Source organism: Eublepharis macularius, chromosome 6, assembly GCF_028583425.1.
Source record: "Eublepharis macularius isolate TG4126 chromosome 6, MPM_Emac_v1.0, whole genome shotgun sequence".
Classification (NCBI taxonomy): domain Eukaryota; kingdom Metazoa; phylum Chordata; class Lepidosauria; order Squamata; family Eublepharidae; genus Eublepharis; species Eublepharis macularius.
The window spans coordinates 84,058,624-84,077,955 of record NC_072795.1 but is presented as its reverse complement, the minus strand read 5'-3'; the positions used below and the strand labels follow the sequence as shown (position 1 = coordinate 84,077,955).

The window sequence follows — 19,332 nt, the reverse complement described above, 5'->3', positions numbered from 1 at the left end:
TACTGATCACATGATGGGATGGCATGACTGCCTGAAGCATTCCGTGCTGGGAGAGACAACATAGCTTTGATTAACGGCTGGAGATGCTACTCCAGCTGACCAGTCACTCTGGATAAGGAATGATCATGAGTTTACCCACTTGTGTTCCGTTTGACAGCTCTGCTGAAGGTCTTACTGCCCAGGTTTGTTCTGGGTGTGGCTGGAAATTGGGGCATCTGGGGAAAACATCTACTCACAGCTACAGTTGGAGTTCAAAGGCAAGCCTACCTTCAAGTCTTAAATCTAAGGACCAAAGAATTAACCAACTCTACAACACAGTTATTTACAGTGTGCTTTCCTGGATTTTCTCTTTTTTTCCTTTTCTTTTAACTGAGATAAGATTGATGATGCATCATTAGAAAAAAGCTCTTAAATTACACATGAGAAGGAAATATTTAATGGACTAAGGGAAACCAAAAAGCTTATTTGTTTTTTTCCTATAATTTGTGAATTTGTATTGGGAGAAAGTGTTTTGACCGGACTGAGTAAAATAAAATGTTGTGAGAATGGGAGGGAGGAATGAGCCTCTCCTTCTCTCTCTCCAGCAGCGCCCCTGGTCCGATTGTTCTGATGAGCCACTTACCAAGGCTTACGAGGTGTGAATGGGCTAACTCCTAACTCAATTTCGTCTTTCCCCCCCCTCGCTGCTCTGTCCTCAGTGACGTAAATAATCACCTCTGGACAGGGAAGATTTTAACTAGCATCAAGGTTTATTTTGACTGACAAATGGTACATTTAGTCTCAAGACCGGTCGCCTCTGGTCTGTCTGCTCTTGAATGTACAGAAACAGAGCCAGACCGATAATGGTACAGAAATGCAAGCGTGCAGTTAACAATATCTTAACCTATGGCCCTTATCCTATATAGAGAGAACTAACAGAGTACGTAACTTTTACAGTATAAACCCTTAAGCAAATCTTCTATCAATTCTATAGTAAAAATCCCCTTAAAATCCTATCTGCTTAATCCTTAACCTATACTTATGTATGAACTTATCAATCCTTAACTTAGAAGCAAATAGTACATTAAAACCTTATAGCAAAGTGACTAAAACCCTACAGAAAAGCCTTTCTGACTTACCTCCTGGAGAACCCCTGGACCAAAGTGGGTTTCTGTGGGTTCCCAAGGGGAAGTTCAATGGCCACCTGTTGGCAGACACAAAAGAGCTTGTGTCTTCCCAAGGAGTGGCGAGGACTAGCTCCTTGGTCAGACTTTTTATAGAGTAGTCCTCAGCTTTCTGATTGGTTGATGGCTGATTGGTTAGTAGCATTCTGACAGCTGATTGGTTAGTAACACTCTGACATGGGTGGTGCCATGATCCTGCTGCCATATATGGCCCAACAGTACTTTTGCTCTCTTTTGGATCTTCAGGTGTTCCTTGTCCTTGTGCCTAGAATAGCCCTTGTTTTTGAGCCAGTCTTTGCCCACGTGATTTTCACTGTATAGATGCTCTTATTGAAGAGTCAGCATGATTCAGCATAACTCATGAAGCCTGAAAAATGTCCTGTTATGAGTGGCCAAATAGGTTAAAGGGGAACTTTAGCCCTTATATCATGGCTTCGGCCTCTTTCTGTCAGTCTTATGTGTCAAAGCTGAATACCCTTCCTCAGTTTAATGCTCTTTTATGGACCATGCCTGGTTTATGTCAAGGGGGCTGCTGCAGACTTCTGCCAGCTCTCACAGAGAATAGACATACATGAACCAAAGTGAGAGCTTTTGGAAGTTGCTTCTTGGGCCAAGGCTGGCTCTAAGCTCTGGGTTTGGGTTCAGATTGATCCAAACTCTAAAATTCTGACCACATAAAACTGCGTAGAAGAAGCTAAGGTTGAAGCAATGGCCTTGAAACTCGGGTCTGGAATGTAAACAGAGTGGACAGTAAACAACATTATCTGTAAAAAAGGCTTCAGATTATTAACAGAGAAACAGAGCCATCTAGCGGAAAATGTCTCAAGGTACACGAAAACGACCTACCTCTATAGACACTCCTACATCCACAGATCTGATGCAAAAACTCTTTGATCAATTAGATGATAAAATAGATTCATTTGAAAAGAGAATGGAAGACAATTTTATGACATTTAAAACAGATTTAACTGAGCAAATTAAAAATATTGAAGGTGGTATTACAAAAAATCTCTGAGGAGGTAAAGAAGTTGAACGACTAAGTGGAGATCCTGGACAGCAGAACAGCAGTGTTCGATAGAAAGCTGGAGAAACCTCAAAATAGCTTAGCCTTATTGGAATTAAGGGAGAAAGAATATGCTCTGAGACTATGAAGAGTTAGAGAGACACAAGATGAAGATATTCGACATAGGGTGGTAGAGGCCTTGGCAGAACTCCTCCAGTGGAACGTTCCAAGAGTTGACATGGAATCGGATAAAGTATACAGAGTCTCCACCAGGTATGCAATGCAGAAGAAGCTACTGAAGAAATCATGGTGTATTTTGTCAAAGTCAATAAGAGATCAAGTTCTACAACATTATTATAAGAAGAAATTAAGAATACAGGAAGTTGGAGTTATTATTTTAAAGGAGATACCACTCAGAATCTTGAGGAATCAAAGAGACTATGTATTTTTAACTGAAAAACTGAAACAGAAGAAAATCCCATTTAGATGGGACAAGTTGGAAGGAGTGATTTTTACTTTCAAACAGCAGAGATTCAGGTTGAATTCGATTCCAAAAACAGATTTTTTAAAAAAGCTACGAGAAAGATTTAGAAGAGTTTTCAGAAGATCCACAACGGCCCTTATTGGAACAGAAAGATGAGGAAGAACAAGATGTGGACTGTGATAATAATGTGGAATATAAATAGGGTGAATGCTCCTCAAAAACGACGGAAAATACTTCATTATTTGAAAAAATTAAGAGCTGATATCATTTGCTTACAAGAAACTCATATCAGAAAAAAAGACATCAAGTATTTGGATTACAAAATTTGGGAGGAGGGAAATTCAAGATAATAAAAAGAAAAATGGGGTGGTATTGTATCTAAAACCAGCATTGAAACCAGAACTTGTAATATCTAACAATCATGGTAGATTTGTGGGGGTGGAGGTGACATTAAATGGGAGCAAAATTTTGGTGGTAGGAATCTCTGCACCAAATAAGGAAAAGGGGAGGGTCTACAAATAACTTTGGGAAGAACTGGTGGATTTGTCTTATGAAAATTGGTGGTTGATGAGTGATTGGAATGCTGTAGTCTCTTCACAAATAGATTGGTGCTCTGAGAAAAACATAAAAAGATACTCAAGGCAAATTACCAAATGTTTGTTTTGACATGATTGATAATATGGGTTTGGTGGATGTTTGGAGACAAAAAAAATGGGGATTCAAGAAAATATGCATTTTGTTCTGAGAAACATAAATCTTTGTCACATATACCTATGGTCTGGGTACTGAAAAATTTGGTGATCAAAATTGTTAAAGTGGAGATATTGCCGAAGTCCTTTTCATACCATAATTCTATAATCATAAATTACAGAGCCAAATCTAATACATTTAGGTGGCAACTAAATGAATCTTTACTACAGAAAGAGGCAGTTGTAGAGGACTAAAAAAAAGCTTAAAGAATTTTTTTTTAAATTAAATGTGAACAAGGGTACAGAATTGAGAATAGTTTGGGGTGCAAGCAAAGCATTTATAAACAGAGCAGGCTGAAATTGAACCCAGTGAAGACGGAGGTCCTGCAGCTGGGACGGGGGCTGCCAGATGTTGGGATCCAGCTCCCTGCCCTGGATGGGACACCACTGGCAACTTTGCCAGTGGTAAAGAGTCTGGGTGTGCTCCTGGATGCCTCCCTATCGATGGAGGCCCAGGTCACGGCGGTTGCCAAGTCTGCATTTTTCCATCTTCGTCAGAACAGGCAACTTGCCCCCTACCTGACGCCCCAGGACCTGGCTACAGTGATCCATGCAACGGTCACCTCCAGGCTAGATTACTGTAACTCACTCTACGCTGGGCTACCCCTGGGCCTGATCCGGAAACTACAACTGGTCCAGAATGCGGCGGCACGGGTCCTGACTGGTATACCTTACCAGTCACACATCACACCTGTCCTGCGCCAGCTGCACTGGCTTCCAGTTGAATTCCGAATCAGGTTCAAAGTGTTGGTTCTTACCTTTAAAGCCCTGAGTGGGTTGGGACCGGCATATCTTCGGGACCGCCTCTCCCTGTACGTTCCCCGGAGATCGCTCCGATCAGCGAATAAATATTTACTTGTGGTCCCCGGCCCTAAGGAAGCCCGCCTCGCTTCAACCAGGGCCAGGGCTTTTTCAGTCCTGGCCCCAGCCTGGTGGAACGCTCTGTCAATGGAAACCCGGGCCCAGCGGGACATATTATCGTTCCGCCGGGCCTGTAAGACAGAGCTGTTCCGCCAGGCGTTTGGTGATTGAAGGGGGCGGTGCCATGTCGGCCTCCCACCTTTGGGGTGGGGAAGGTTCTCCCCACCACTGCACCTGTTAATTTGTTTTATTATTTGTATATTGATTTTAGTTTTTATCAATTTTAACTGTTCACCGCCCAGAGCCCCTGGGATGGGCGGTATATAAATTGAATAAATAATAATAATAAAATATAAGAGGTCACCATACGTCATAACTTGGAATTAAAAGGGGGGGCAGGAAAAATGCAAGGTATTATGCAAGAAATTAAAAGGAGGAAGAATGAAAAACTGTGCCAGGGAATGTTAACGTGCAACAAGAGATAAAAAGCTGCATTGTTGGTGGCAATGTCCACATATAGCAGACCTTTGGGACACAATCCAGCGACAAGTTACTCTCATTACATTATATAATATACAATTACAGCTAGAATTAATATTCTTAGTTATTTGGAAAGATCGAGAACTTCCAACTATTAGGGAAATGTCATCTTTGCTGGTTGCGGCAAAAACCTCTATAGCCTTTAACTGGAAGTCTCATAAGCCTCCTAGTTTGAATATTTGGTATAACAAAATCTGGCAGCAACTAATTATGGAGAAAATAACCGATAGATTGCAACAAATGGAAAAGCCACACTGCACAACAAATTTCTATGCAAAATGGAAACCGTTTCTGGACTTTCTGTCAAATAATGACCTGTTATTAATAAAGCTTCCATACCAAATGATTATTAATCTAGATTATAATTCTTGGTCAATATTTATTTAAATAATTCATAGGAACCACTCTGAATACCTGCTTTATGGACCTTAGCTTGCCCTTTCTTGAGAAAACAGTTAGCAGATGTATGTTTTTGCACATCACCTGAGTTCTTGTTCTTATGTTATGAATGTATTATTGTATTAATAAAATCTTATTTTTTAAAAAAGAGAGAGAGAAAGCTTGCAACAATAGCTATCAATGCTAATAGTAAGATTTATAGAAAAAAACTGAATTATGCTAAAGAGAGAAATTTCGAATCTGCTAATAAACCGGGAAGGTGCTTGGCTTTATAGACTGAGAAAAGAGAGAGAGAAATTACCTTAAAATTACAACATGGGAATACAATGCTAATAGAAAATGGGGCCATCCAAAAGACTCTTTTTAAGTATTATTCAAACTTGTACAGAAGACAGGATATTTCTTTAAAGCAATTGAGTGATTATTAACAAAACAAGCTACCTAAAATTACGGAGGAACAAGAACAGGTGATGAATGACCCAATAATGATTTAAGAAGTGGTGGAAGCAATCAAGAAGATGAAAACTGGGAAGTCACAAGGTCCTGATGGACTATCTGGCTGATATTACAAATGTTTTGAACATAAGATCTTAGTACCCTTGCAAAATATGCTGAATTCAATTTTGTTGGGAGGAAAGATGCCAGAGACTTGGAAAGATGCTAACATTACACTGATTCCCCAAAAAGGGCAATATTTGACACTGGCAAAAACTATAGACCTATCTCATTGCTGAATAATGACTACAAACTATTTACTACGATTTTAGCAGAAAGACTGTATGTTCTCAAAGACGTTATTCATGAAGAACAAAGTGGTTTGTTACCCAAAAGACAGTTGAAAGACAATGTCAGAACTGTATTTGATATAGTGGAATATTTGAATAAACACAACGAGAAACAAGCAGCTCTAATTTTCTTGGCTACTGAGAACGCCTTCAACAATTTGAACTTGATTTTCTTGTTTGAAGTTTTAGAAAAGATGAATTTTGGGGAGAATTTAATAAAATGGGTGAAATCAGTCTACACTTCCCAGAATGCTAAAATTAATTGTTAATGGAGAATTAACTAAACCACGTGAGATTCAAAAAGGAACGCATCAAGGATGTCCGTTGTCACTGCTCCTTTTCAATAGAGACATTGGACAGGAGGAAAGGATTAGAGGCATAAAAATTTAAAAAGAGTCATACAAATTAAGAGCCTTCACAGATGATTTAGTTTTAATCCTGGAAGATCCATTAAAGGGAATTGAAATATTGATGGAGAAGTTGACAGAATTTGGTATTCTGGCAGGTTTCAAAATAAATGAACAGAAAACAAAAATGTTAATGAAAAATATGGATATTAAAACAAGTACGAAGTGATGAAAATAACAGGTTTTAAAGTTCAAAAAAGGTAAAGTATTTAGGTATCGCGCTGATGGGGATGAATTTTATGCTATTTCAAAATAATTGTTAAGATATGGAAAGAAATTTAAAAAGACATGTTAAGATGAAATAGGGTACAATTGTCCTCAGTGGGGAGAATATCAGTTATCAAGATGAATGTTTTACCTTGGATGTTATTCCTCTTCCATACAATACCTGTGTTAACTTCTTATGTACCATTTCAATAGTGGGAAAAGGATATTTAAACATTTATATGGCAAGGGAAAAAACCAAGACTTAAATATAAAATATTACAAGATTCAAAGGAGAGAGGCGGCCTAGGTTTACCAGATTTGAGGGTGTATTATGCTGCCACATGTCTACTGTGGATGAAGGAATGGAGAAATGAGAGGCTCTTGACATTGGAAGGTCATGACCTGAGAGTTGGATGGCATACTTATTTATGGTATGATAAGGTAAAGGTCAATGTAGATTTCAAAAATCATTATGTTAGGAGAGCCATCTTAAGAATTTGGAATAAATGTAAACTGAAATTATCACAGAAGACACCACTTTGGATTTCAACACAGGAAGCGTTTTATAGAGGTGAAATGACTACTAAACAGGGATGGCTGACTTACGGAGACTTACTAGAATTCTTACAATTCTTAAATTGAAGGCAAGGGAAGATTTACAGCTCAATCCTAAGCCCCGAGGCAGCATTGTTGCTCGTGTGTCAATGTAAATGGGGCGCCGCTCCACAGCTCCCTATGGACTTTTGCAGGAGAGTCCCACCGGCACCCGAGTGTGGCAAGGTGAGGTGTGGCCACCGCCAGAAGCACCCGCCCGCCGTTCCCCTGACAACCCTGCTCACACCAGCCAATGGCCACACCGCTCTCCTGACAGGCAGGCGAGGGGAAAGCAGCAGCACAGCCAATGGGGAGGCCATGATCCCTGCTGCCGCTAATAGCCCCCCCCCCTCAGAGAGCAGACATCCCTTCCAAGGAGGGGGGCAGAGGTGACAGTGAAGGTCCAGATAGAACACCCACCCTATTGCCTATCCAGCCCCCATTTCTGATGAGGGCCAGGCTGGTGGCTGCAGCTCGGTGCACCTACAAATCCCCGCCGACGCTACTGCGAGCAACAGGTTCCCCCAGAAAAGTGGGACCAGAAAGCCTGCAGCACTTGGGAGCAGCCCCCAGGATCCGGAGAGGCAGGGAGGGGTTCTACAATGAGTGACAGGAATGCCCATTGGAAACGACGTGAGAGGCCAGAAGGGAGTGCAAAGCGCCCACAGACTTGTGGCGGCACCATTTGAACAATCACTGCATCACAATGATGTGAGAATGCAGGTTGTACCTTAAGAGCCACGCCCCGGTGGACTGACAGCCCGCAGGAGCAGAGAAACTGTTCTGGGGGCTGCCATTCACCCCCTCCCCATGCCAGATTTCCCAAGTCCATCCCTGCTTCTGCAAACAGCGAAATGGGGGGTGGTCCATCCTCCTGGAGGAGGAGGAGATCTGAAGATGTCGCTTCACAGCCCCCACCTCCCTGCAGTAATCTCTGCCTTCTCCTCTGCCTGGCTTATCAGACGCCAGCAGCTTAGTCTGTCAGAGAATGAATGTCCTTCAGTGGAGCCTCCCCCCCGCCCTGCCAGACATTCATGGGCCACACTTCAATTCCTACCCCACTGCCTGGACTTACATTGAGGGGAGGGGGCAGGGAAGCTGGACAGGGCACCACTTGACACTTGCTCCTGCTGGCAGCAGAGCCCACCCCATCGATCCCAGCCTCGAGCCAGGAAAAATTTGCGAGCATGTGTGAGATGTCCTTATGGGGAGTTGAGGATGGTGGCAGCTGCTATCAGTGTCAGGAGAGTGAGCAAGCAGACAGCAGTTTCTTGTTTTTCAACACATATTTTATTAAACTGGAAAAAGTGCAGAGGTTCTCTGGAAGTATTGTCTGCCAATGTGGCCGAGCCGCGGGCTGCCTTGGTAAACTGCTCCCTGAGCAGGACCTGGATGGCACTTGAGGCTTATGGGGAGCTCAGACAGCCATACCCCTTTGTCTCCCAGACGAGTGGCAATCTTCCTGCAAGGGAAACAGACACGTGGTGCAAGTGATCCAGGCCAGTGCACGGCTGAGGTCAAGCCCAATCTGCAACATCTGGGAAGGTGTCCACTGGTTAAGAGCTGTGGAGGCAGCTTCACAGGTGCAGCTCGCAGCATGATGCATGACCCTCTGGCGAGACAGTGCTCTGCCTTGGGATGATCTTACCCTGTAAGGGAGAAAGTCAAGTGGCTGAGCACCCTCCAGCAACAGGGTGTTACAAACATCCAGTCAACCCAACAACTGGCCGCACTTCCTCCTCTGCTGGGAGGGACTCAGCTGAGGGAGTCTAAACAGAGCTCCCACATGGGTAGCCCCCCCCCCATTGGCTGTGTCAAGAGTAGTTTTCTGGGCAACTGCCTCTGGGGTAGGCAGGGGCTGCTGCCACTGCCCCTCCTGCCAAGCCTCACCAGAAGAGGCTAGCGATCAGGCAAGTTCAGGTGAGGGGGCAACTGGCACAAATCAGCGAGCCGGGTTAGCTGCCGTCCCATCTCCTTCTTACATGTCAGTGCTCCCTTGCTCCTTACCGAGCTGGAACTTCAGAGTCAGATAACGTGCAAGGAGATGTGAACGGTTATTGTTAGTTAGCCAGACGTTCTCGACTTTGCTCTTCTTCCCGTGAGTGAGTTCAAAGTTCTTCCTGTTTTCCCACTAAGTCCCCCCAGTGCACTCAGGGTCTGCCACCGTGAGTACCCACTCTCCGTCCTCGCGCAGAAAGTACCTGCAGCAGGAGGCTGATGGGCAAAGCCTCCAGCTGCATGCTTACCTACCTGAGGTCATGAGCAGTGCAGCTGGAGGTTTTGCAGGGTGCGTGAGCAGGTAATTGGGTGTGGGGAGGGGGGCTCGCCCACCCAGGAAGCTCATGTGGATTGGCCCCTGTGGTAGTTCCCATCTTATGCTCCTTCGGGCTGCAGGGGCGGGGCTGGGTTCCGGGAGAGGGGCTTGAGTTTTCCCATTCAATGGGCGCCTTTTGGCTACACCTCCTTTTTTCGTGGCTTAACTTTCTGCCACTGCAGGGGGCGTTCCCGGGCCTGGAGTGGCTTTGGAAGTGGACTAACTCGTGGCCCGCTCCCAGCCCCGCCCCCTCCAGCTCCAGCGCAGGAACTTGCACTGCACTTACACCTCCGCCTGACCCCAAAGTATGCCCACCAGCTGCGACCCGTCTACGGTAGTGTGCCTCTGGTGGGCACCGTTGCACATAGGTCTACGTCGATGTAAGAGCCATTTATGTCCATGCAAGCCTTAGTTCTCTCCCTGTGCGCTTTCCACATCTCCTCTTAGGATTGAGCTGCCCATAGCTAAAGGTTATAAATGTCAATGGTTTTTCTGTGCTCAACTTCTAGAAAGGTTTAAATCAGATAAAAAAGAGCTTTATATGAATGATGAACATGTTATTTCCAAAATGTATAAACTTTTGTTGAAATTGGAAACAGAAGAAGAATGTGTGAAAGATTGTATGGTAAAATGAGCTAAAAATTTTAGGTATAATATACAAATGGACCAGTGGGAAAATATGTGGGTAAAGAGGCTCAGATTCACTTTGAGTTCCACACTTAAAGAAAATTTTTATAAAATGATGTATCGGTGGTATATCACTCCTGATAAAATTAGCAAAAATGAGTAAAAGTATGTCAAACAAATGTTGGAAATGTGAGCTACATGAAGGAACATTTTATCATCTTTGGTGGATTTGCCCTAAAGCAAAAAAAATTTGGTCACAAATTCATATGATACAAAAAATGTTGAAGATCAATATATAATTTAAACTGGAAGCCTTTTTGCTGGGACTAATGGACAAACAATTGGAAAATAAACATGGTATCTTATTTCTATATATGACCACAGCAGCTAGGCCTTTATATGCGCAAAAATGGAAAAAATCAGCATTGCCTTCAATCAAGGATTGGATGGTGAAAATGACGGAGTTTGCAGAGATAGTCAAACTTACAGCCCTGATCAAACATTGTCTGCCTTTATGGTTAACTGGAAACCCCTTACTGACTTTCTGCATGAGACGAAGAAAAATGAACTGATGATTTGTGGTTTTGATTTCTAAGAAGATAAATTTGGGGGAAAAATAGAAGAGGAGCAGTATTGAAAAGATAAATTTGGGAGCTATTAAAACTAAAAGTATAATATTCGTTAAAATACAATAAGTGTAGAGAAAAATGGAAAATGAAACATATTTTCTCTTATTTTCAATCTTTGTTCTTTTTCTCTCTTTGTTTCCTTTTTTCTTCTATTTCTATGCCCTTTTGATTAGGCTTTAAATCTTATTAAGAGTTTTTGGATAAAGAAAAAATACTTAGATTATGTATCTCAGCTCCCAAAAAGTCCACAAGCAATAAAAATGTACTTACCTACTTCACCAACACTTGTTGATGACTGATGAACTGTTAAAAACTGGATGATTTGGTTTGTTCTAAGCAAACTCCTAGCTTAAAAGAAAGAGCAGTAAAAGCAGACATTTCTCTGTTGCTGTTTTAAATCATTTTACCATCAGCATAAACTATATACAATTATTTTAGTTTAAATAGGACTTCTATGAAAAGATAGAAATGATATTTTTAAAATAATGAGAATTCATTATCCTTTGAGCTTGACATCCCAGCTTACAGACATCAGCCTGATCGTAATTAATGCCTGTCATAAAGTGGGAGGCGTAGTGACATCAGTAGTTTCAGACACAACACACATATACAGAGTACTTCGGAACAGATTTATTCCAAGGTAAGCCTTCAAGGCACATCCAGGGTGGTAATACTGGCTTGGGCATCCTTATTCAATAAGGTGAAGTTTTTTCCCAGCAAGTTTGCTCTTCTCATTTTTAAAAATTGGGATGGATGTAATCCAGAGAAGTACAGATTCCTTGATACAATAATAAAACTGTGTGCATGATGCCTTTATTATAAATTTGAACATTTGGGTGATAGAAAATGAATTTCTAGCAAAAGAGTAAGTTAGTGAGAGCAAAGTAGATCAATGATCAATTTTTTTGTATGAAATCAGATATAGTAAAGTTACAAACTCCAGATAAATAACATATTCTGCTTTACACAGACAACATATTAATGGCACCAAATAAACTAGGGACAGCAAGTCTGCTTAAAAAAAATGTTTGGCAGAACATCAAGCAATTATACAGAAACACCTTCAGGCGTAAATGTTTATATTATAACTAGGTAGCCAGATTGACTCAGATTATCTGAACATTTATTTTTCTGTCAACAAATTAGAAGACGTTGAAAAAAATCTGTTGGGTTTAAAGTGTGCTCACCAGCTGTACAGCAATAATTCACTATTCTAGAAAACTGGGTTTGACAGTATTGTTTATGGAGGATGAAAGAATAACTTTATTGAACGCTACCTAGTGAATTCATATCTTAAGGTAAGGTTTTAAGTAGAGTCTTTGTGACTCATGGTTTTCATTCTCCCCTAAACATACTGAGAGGTAGTCTGATATAGTAAAGTCTGATACACTGAAGTGATCTAATCACTCTTTTAGCACTGATGCTGTTAATTGTGAGAATACTGTGCAGTTTTCAAACATTATGAAATGGAAAGTAGTTGAAAAGCAGAAATTAAAGTGTATGTTATTTTATAGACAGCACAAAACAGCTGAGATTTGAAGATGTAGTAAATCAATCAAGCCCTAAAAACTGTACAGTCTACTGTGGAGGAATTGCCTCTGGATTGACAGGTAGGAATATGGGTCTTATAACATTGCAGTTAATGCTGTTAAGAAGAAAGATGACTGACAAAAAATATGTCCTTTTGTAGACCAGCTTATGAGACAGACATTTTCACCTTTTGGACAGATTATGGAAATAAGAGTTTTTCCAGAAAAAGGTTATTCATTTGTGAGGTAAGACAATATCATTTGTTTGGAAAATTTATTCTGAAATAATTTACCAAGGTGATTATGGAAACTGATTCTATTTTTAAAGAGGAGGAAATATTAAGCCTTTAAGCATGAGTATGGATATTTGTTTAGAATTAATGTGTTCTCATTGACTGAAATGGTACAAGGTGGAATGAAAGAATGGACCCACTTGTTTTTTAATCCATCTTTGTGTTAGAGGTGTTTCAGCAGCTAAGTTGCTCAACTATATCTTGATGTTTAGGATTCAGGTCTTGTCCAGTTTCTCAGTGGATGCCAGTTCACTTGGGGAGCAAATTTGTGATTGTTATCTTCACTGCTGAAATTTAACTTGTAAACTTGGACAGCAAAGGGACCATTCACTCATAATTTTTATTTTTCTGTGATTATCCTTATACACTGGTATTTAAATAATTATAAACCATTTTGGAAGACAAAATAAGGTGTTTAGAAGTGATAAAATCTGTTTTCATATTTTTTACTCAGGTTTTCAACTCATGAAAGTGCAGCACATGCTATTGTTTCAGTCAATGGAACCACAATTGAAGGACATGTTGTTAAATGCTATTGGGGTAAAGAAACACCAGATATAACTAAAAACTTCCAACAGGTAATTAGACTATTAATTTATTTAATTTTTTAAAAAAATATTAATATCTTTTCCTTCCAGCAAAGATCAGGGCAAGTAACAAGAAGATTGGAAAAACAAAGCCTCCTACAACACAATTTATAATAATACAAACCCAGCCAAACCATGAAATATCTCAATTTTGCTCACAGCTACTACTTCAGGGATCCAAAAGGATTCACAATTTATACTTCCCTCAGTCAAACTGCCATTTAAGATTCAATCAGAATCAAACAATCTAATACCCATTTTCAGTAAAATGTTTTCTGAAATAACATTTGATTTATATACCATCCTTCAGGACGACTCAATGCCCACTCAGAGCGGTTTACAAAGTATGTTGTTGTTATCTCCACAACATACACCCTGTGAGGTGGGCGGGGCTGAGAGAGTTCCAGAAAGCTGTGATTGACCCAAGGTCACCCAGCTGGTTTCAAGTGGAGGAGTGGGGAATCAAACCCAGTTATCCAGATTAGAGTCCTGCGCTCTTGACCACTACACCAAACTGGCTGGTTTTTCAGGCTTTCCAGAGGGAAAGGTACAGCTTCGTTGAGGCTGTTCTGTATTAATGCAGAAGCAACTACAAGAACTAGATTCCGGGCTGAGGCCAGTTGTACCACCTGAAGGTAGCTGAAAGATCATATCTAACAAGAACTACAAGTTCTTGTAGTTTTAGCTAGAAGGGGTCCTCCAAATATGTGGTCCAAGATTATAAAGGGCTGTAGTGAAGGTATCAGTCAGCACCTTGATTTGAACCTCGAACCAGATTGGCAGCCAGTGCAGCTGCTTTAATGATGATGTATTATGATGGTGTAAAATGGTGTAGTATCATCTCATCCCATTAAGCAAACTGCATTTTGTATAAGTTGGACTTCTGAGTTGTCAGCCCCAAGTAAAGCATATTATAGTAATTGAGACTAGAAGTTATGGAGGCATGGATCAGCATGGCCAGATCAGCTGAGTTTAGAAGGGCAATTTCTGAATCAAATTAAGTTGAAAAAAGGAACTTTTTGCCAATGCCTGCATTCTTTTTTAAAGAGCACCTGGAGGTGAAAAGTATCCCAAGGCCTTTTGCATTCTCAAGGCCTCTGCCTTGTCTGGATTTACTTTCATTCTGTAGTGCAGTATTGGTTCCATTATCATGTTTCCTTTGGCCTATGCACATATTTGATAAAGTAGGTATAGTCAAGAAGTTTCTAACCTTCCAACGTGCCCGTAGACTGTACGTGCTTGCAGTAACATTTAAAGGGTTCAGATGCATGTAGAATTCCCCATGTGATTTCTCTTCTGGTGTTTGAAGATCAAAATTATGTATTATATCAGTATGCATATTATTAAGATTTGAATGCTCCACATTAAGATAAAAGCATAATGGGAAGGACACATTCCCAGTGCTCTCCAGTGTTTGCCAAATGCCCTACATTGCTTAGTAATAAACTGCTAATCTTACAAGCTAGAATGCTTGACTTCTACACATATATTTACACATTGCAGTATATGTTCTGCAACTGATTTAGTTAAGGGCTCTATACTTGAGGTTTGGTTTTTATTCCAGCTTTCCTCCAGGGATCTCATGGTGCTATATGGTGGGTCTCCCGTGTCCACTCAATCTGTTTAAAGCCTTTCTTTAACTTCCAGGTGGACTACAGTCAGTGGGGTCAGTGGAGTCAAGTTTATGGGAATCCGCAGCAGTACGGACAGTACATGGCCAATGGGTGGCAAGTGCCATCTTACGGAATGTATGGGCAAGCATGGAATCAACAGGGATTTGGTGTAGAGTAAGTAGTCAGTTTTTTTCCTAACTTCTATTTATACATACTGTTCTCCCGGGATAAAAATTCTTTGCAATAGTCTTGGTCTCAGCCTCATTTGGTGTAACTATTGTTCTTGGCTTAGGTGAATAATTAATATAAATTAGTCTGCAACTTTTGTGTCGATTTTATCAGTCTTGTTTGTGAGAATTTGAGGGATTTGCTAAAATTTATGTTGTCTGCTATTAAGCCATTCATTCATCATATTTATAATTCTATAAAGTATTTCTGAAGTTGTGGTGGTTGCTTGCAGAATTAAGTTGTCTGATGTTGCTGTATCAGCCAGTCATGTTCATGAAAACTAAAATATCAATTCTAATTGGAGGAGCTATTAAGTCTACAGGTGCATTAATTTTATCAATAGTCTCATGCATCTTAATTTATTACTAAAAGCAGATCCATCGGAACAATGCAACTTTACATGTCTTTTGAAAGGCAAGCAGAAATGGTGCTTTCACAGTACCTCATGCAACTTGTTCCATGACATGGTTTGGATCCTGTCTAAATTCTGTGCACAGAAGTGTAACTTCCCCACCTGCCCATTCTAAAACAGCCCAGGCTGTCCCCCCAAACTCTTGGGAGATGGGGGAATACAGAGGGTTGCTTCAAAAGGAGGGGATTGCCTCACATGCATATAGACTAACTCTTTCCTTAGCTGCACAAGAAAAGCACAGGAGCTGGCTGTGGCACTACCTGCAGTGAGAGTGTCGCATGCAGGTGCATAACTGACAGGCAGAATCAACTTTTACGTATCACGACACTACTTTCATGTAGATGAATGCAAAATCATAGAAGACACACATTTTTAGTGAATATATAGATCCTTTATCATCATTGTTTTGAGGTGCAAGACCAATATCTGCAACTACATTTTGCCTTTTTTTGTAGATGATACTATATTTTCATCATTATTATATGTTTTATTATATCTTCATTATTATGTCTTCATCAAAAGTTGTATATTGAGGCATCTTAGTAACTAGTTGTATTCACTTTCTCATTTCTAAATAGTCAAACCCCATCTGCAGCTTGGATGAGTGGATTTGGTGCTCAGCCTGCTCAGGGTCAAGCAGCTCCTGTAATACCTAACCAGGCTGGATATGGTATGGCAAGTTACCAAACACAGTGAATTGGGACTCTCTTTAAAAATATGATTTCAAGATAGTCTTCAATTTCCAGTGATATCCAGAAGACTGGAATATAGACATTGGGGGGCTTAAAGAATATTTATTTTGAAAATTGAAAATGTTTGGAACCTTTAGAACAGCCTTTACTTTTGGTGAAGGACGCAAATGTCTTCTGGTTATGCCTTTTTAATTTTTTTGTTCATGGTGGATATGGACATGTTTTTTTCTTTATGTACAAAAATTAAAATAAAGACAATAAAGACAATTCTGATGAAAAATTTTGGTATTTAGGAAAAAATACTTAACAATCCGATTCTTATTACCATTCCTTTTTTCTTTTTTCGCCTTCAGTGTTTTACATCACAGCTTTTTAAGAAAACTGACATTAAAGTTGCTTTTAGTTGAACTCTAAAATGTGACGTTTTGGTTGTGGACCAAACATTACATCCTAGAAGACAGTATCCTCAATAACCACAAGGCCATCATTCAGAAGACACAGTCATGGAAAGAGCTGTTAAAAAGTAATAATCCGCTAACTGTTTCTGTGTGAGGAGAAACTGAAACCTAGTAAAAATGTTGCAGTCTAATGAAAAAATGTTGTCTGCATTACTTCAGCAAACACTTGCTGTCCACATTCATGGAGCATATTAAATCTTCTCAAATCAAGTTTGCTTAAGAGTGAAACACTGCATTTAATTTTTCGCAGCAGTTCCCCAAGTATGGTACTTTGGCAGTCATACTTGTTCTTTTACATAAAGTTTGTATTTAAATGCAATGTTACAATAGCATGTTCAGACACAGAAGTAGCATTGTAATTATTCAAAGTAATACTGAATATACTCTACTGCTTTGTTTTGCAGTGGATTGACAAGAATGTGCTAGACTGACATTTCCAAAGTTGGCTACTAATTTCAAGTTCCTTGAATTACTATACAAAGAGCCTTAATTTTAATTTCATAAATCTTTAATTCAGCATTTTGTCATTAGAAATCTGAATTGTTTTGCTTTATGTTACTCAGTATGTAAATATGTTGGTTGACAACTTTGTATACCTACTTGAAGGTTCTCATAAGTTGTATAGTACCTGAGTGTTTAAAAAAAATCTTGGGGTGTTTTTTAAGTCTAGAAATATGTAGCCCAAGAATTTTTTAACCAGATTGTTAAAATATCTTATTTTAGAGATTCCTCAGTGTGCCATTTGCTAAACAAAAATGCAGTTAAAACAAGTATACTGAGTTGTGGCTTATTTTTTAGTTAAAATGTTTTTTGTATTTGGGGTTGCTTGCATGTGACAAACCTGTACAGAGGCTAGGTTGTTGATGCACTAACTATAAATGATAAAAAATGAAGTTGTTCAGATGGTATAGTTGGGTTATTTTTCAGTTATTTTTATGAATACCTTGACAAAACTGCCTCAATAAATTTGAAATTCAAAATGAATGTAAGTTAGATGCAAGAACTGTGTGTGTTTATCTATGACAGCTAGGGGGTGTAGATGTTTCAGGTCTGACTTTGAATATACAAGAACCATCCACTGGGTTGAATAAGCCATATGTGAATAAGATGCATCAGTGAATGGCAAATAGCCTTTTTCTTGTGGTAGACTACAGTTCCAGAATGGTATTGGGCAAACTGCATTTTTGTTCTCTTGCGTTTCTTACATGAAACTGAGAGTTTCATGCTGCAGATGTAGCACAATTTGAAATTGGCTTGTTTGTACATATGCCAGTGGTGACTCTCCAGGTAAAACTGCTGTTAACTTGTTAGGGGGCAAGACTAAGAGTTTTTCCAACTTTGGCAGCTGCCTTATCTGAAACTATTGCTGAGCTGTCAATTTGTAAAAGATTGCTCAGCTTTTTGCAGTATAATGTCTTGTCCTAGCCGAAATATATTTTTAGAGTTCTGAACTTCTGTTTAAGGTTGGGAAGGTTGAACAGCAACTCTTTTATCACCATAGCAAAGCCCAAGACTGGCTATAATTACTGGTTTTAAAGATGCCACTTCTGCTAAAAGGATGTGTATTCATCCTGAATATCTGGAATAGCTGTTCCTGCACTTGTCTCTGGAAAGATTAGTATCCTCCAGTGTGTTGCATAGACAGTTTATTACTAAACTAAAAATAATGAGTGTTAATGTGCTTCAGCCATCTGGTTTCTTACACAATGTGTGCTAAGACTGGGGTCTCCAACTTTTTTAAACCTGTGAACACCTTTGGAATTCTGTCACAGGGTGGTGGGCACAACTGTAGACTAGCTTCTGCAGGAGGCAGAGCCAACCACTAAATGTTAGGGTGTGAAGTCATCAATAGCTCTAATAGTAACTTCAATATTTCAGGCAGAAGCTCTATTTGACAGGATGCTTTTTAAAATTAACTTAATAAAAATAATTTCTTGCATACACATTGCTTACCTTTAGTCATGCAATGAAGATCCTTATGCAGTGGTTGCAGGTGCTATTGAAACAACTTTAAAAATCTGCATAGCCAGTCAGATGTCCAAGGCATCTTGGTTCCCACAGGCACCATGTTGGAGGGCCCATGTTCTCTGTTTAGTTGCAGCAGTATACATACAGTAGTGGCCATAGCAACAGAAATCCTAATCCTGCAGTTTTTAAACATACATATGAATTAAAGCCTGAATAGGGAATAAAGAAACCACTTCAGAAACAGATTTGCTCTGTGTATGTAATATTTTTAGTAGTGAACACTTTTCTATTTAAATTGTTTTACAGGTTATTAAAGCAAGTGGAGAGACTCATCATTTTGTAGACCAGGGAGAATGTGTCTGGTTTTGTGAACTGTGTATTGCTTTCTTAAGTACTTCATTGGCTTAGTTAAGTTTATTTGGTACCAAAGGACTTTTTATGTCAGTTATTACCCTGCTGACTTCTGTATTCTGTTGTAATCTAACCTGTTTTCAAGCTTGAGAAATCAATCACTACCCCACTTAGTACCACCAGGATTTGGAATCCTGACTGACAAAAGTATTATGCAAAGGGGAAAAGGTAATGTGAGCGAACGTTTCATTCAATATCTGCAAAGCTGCTATTTGGATCATGAGTGTAAATTTACAAATCTTCCTTGTGTGTTTCCTCTGTGGGGCACAGATTGACCCCAGGGGTTAATTCAGTTGGGAGAACAGAGAAGGAATGGTTGAAACTTTGTAGCTCACCTCCCCTACTGGGGAGGGGACTGCACTTTTTAAAAAATGAGGGA

The 19,332-nt window shown here is 40.0% G+C and overlaps 1 protein-coding gene across 5 annotated transcripts in view; it reads left to right on the top strand.

Annotated features, from left to right (window-relative positions):
• Positions 1-17,567, top strand: part of TIAL1 (TIA1 cytotoxic granule associated RNA binding protein like 1) — a 39,414-nt gene extending 21,847 nt beyond the window's left edge. For all 5 annotated transcript variants that reach the window (XM_054982410.1, XM_054982409.1, XM_054982412.1 and 2 more), the window contains 5 exons: positions 12,277-12,372; positions 12,453-12,537; positions 13,039-13,162; positions 14,819-14,958; positions 16,003-17,567. In XM_054982410.1, the coding sequence (XP_054838385.1) occupies positions 12,277-12,372; positions 12,453-12,537; positions 13,039-13,162; positions 14,819-14,958; positions 16,003-16,120 (563 nt within the window). In that variant the 3' untranslated portion in view covers positions 16,121-17,567. The remainder of the gene's footprint in view (positions 1-12,276; positions 12,373-12,452; positions 12,538-13,038; positions 13,163-14,818; positions 14,959-16,002) is intronic.
• Positions 17,568-19,332: the final 1,765 nt, after the last annotated feature.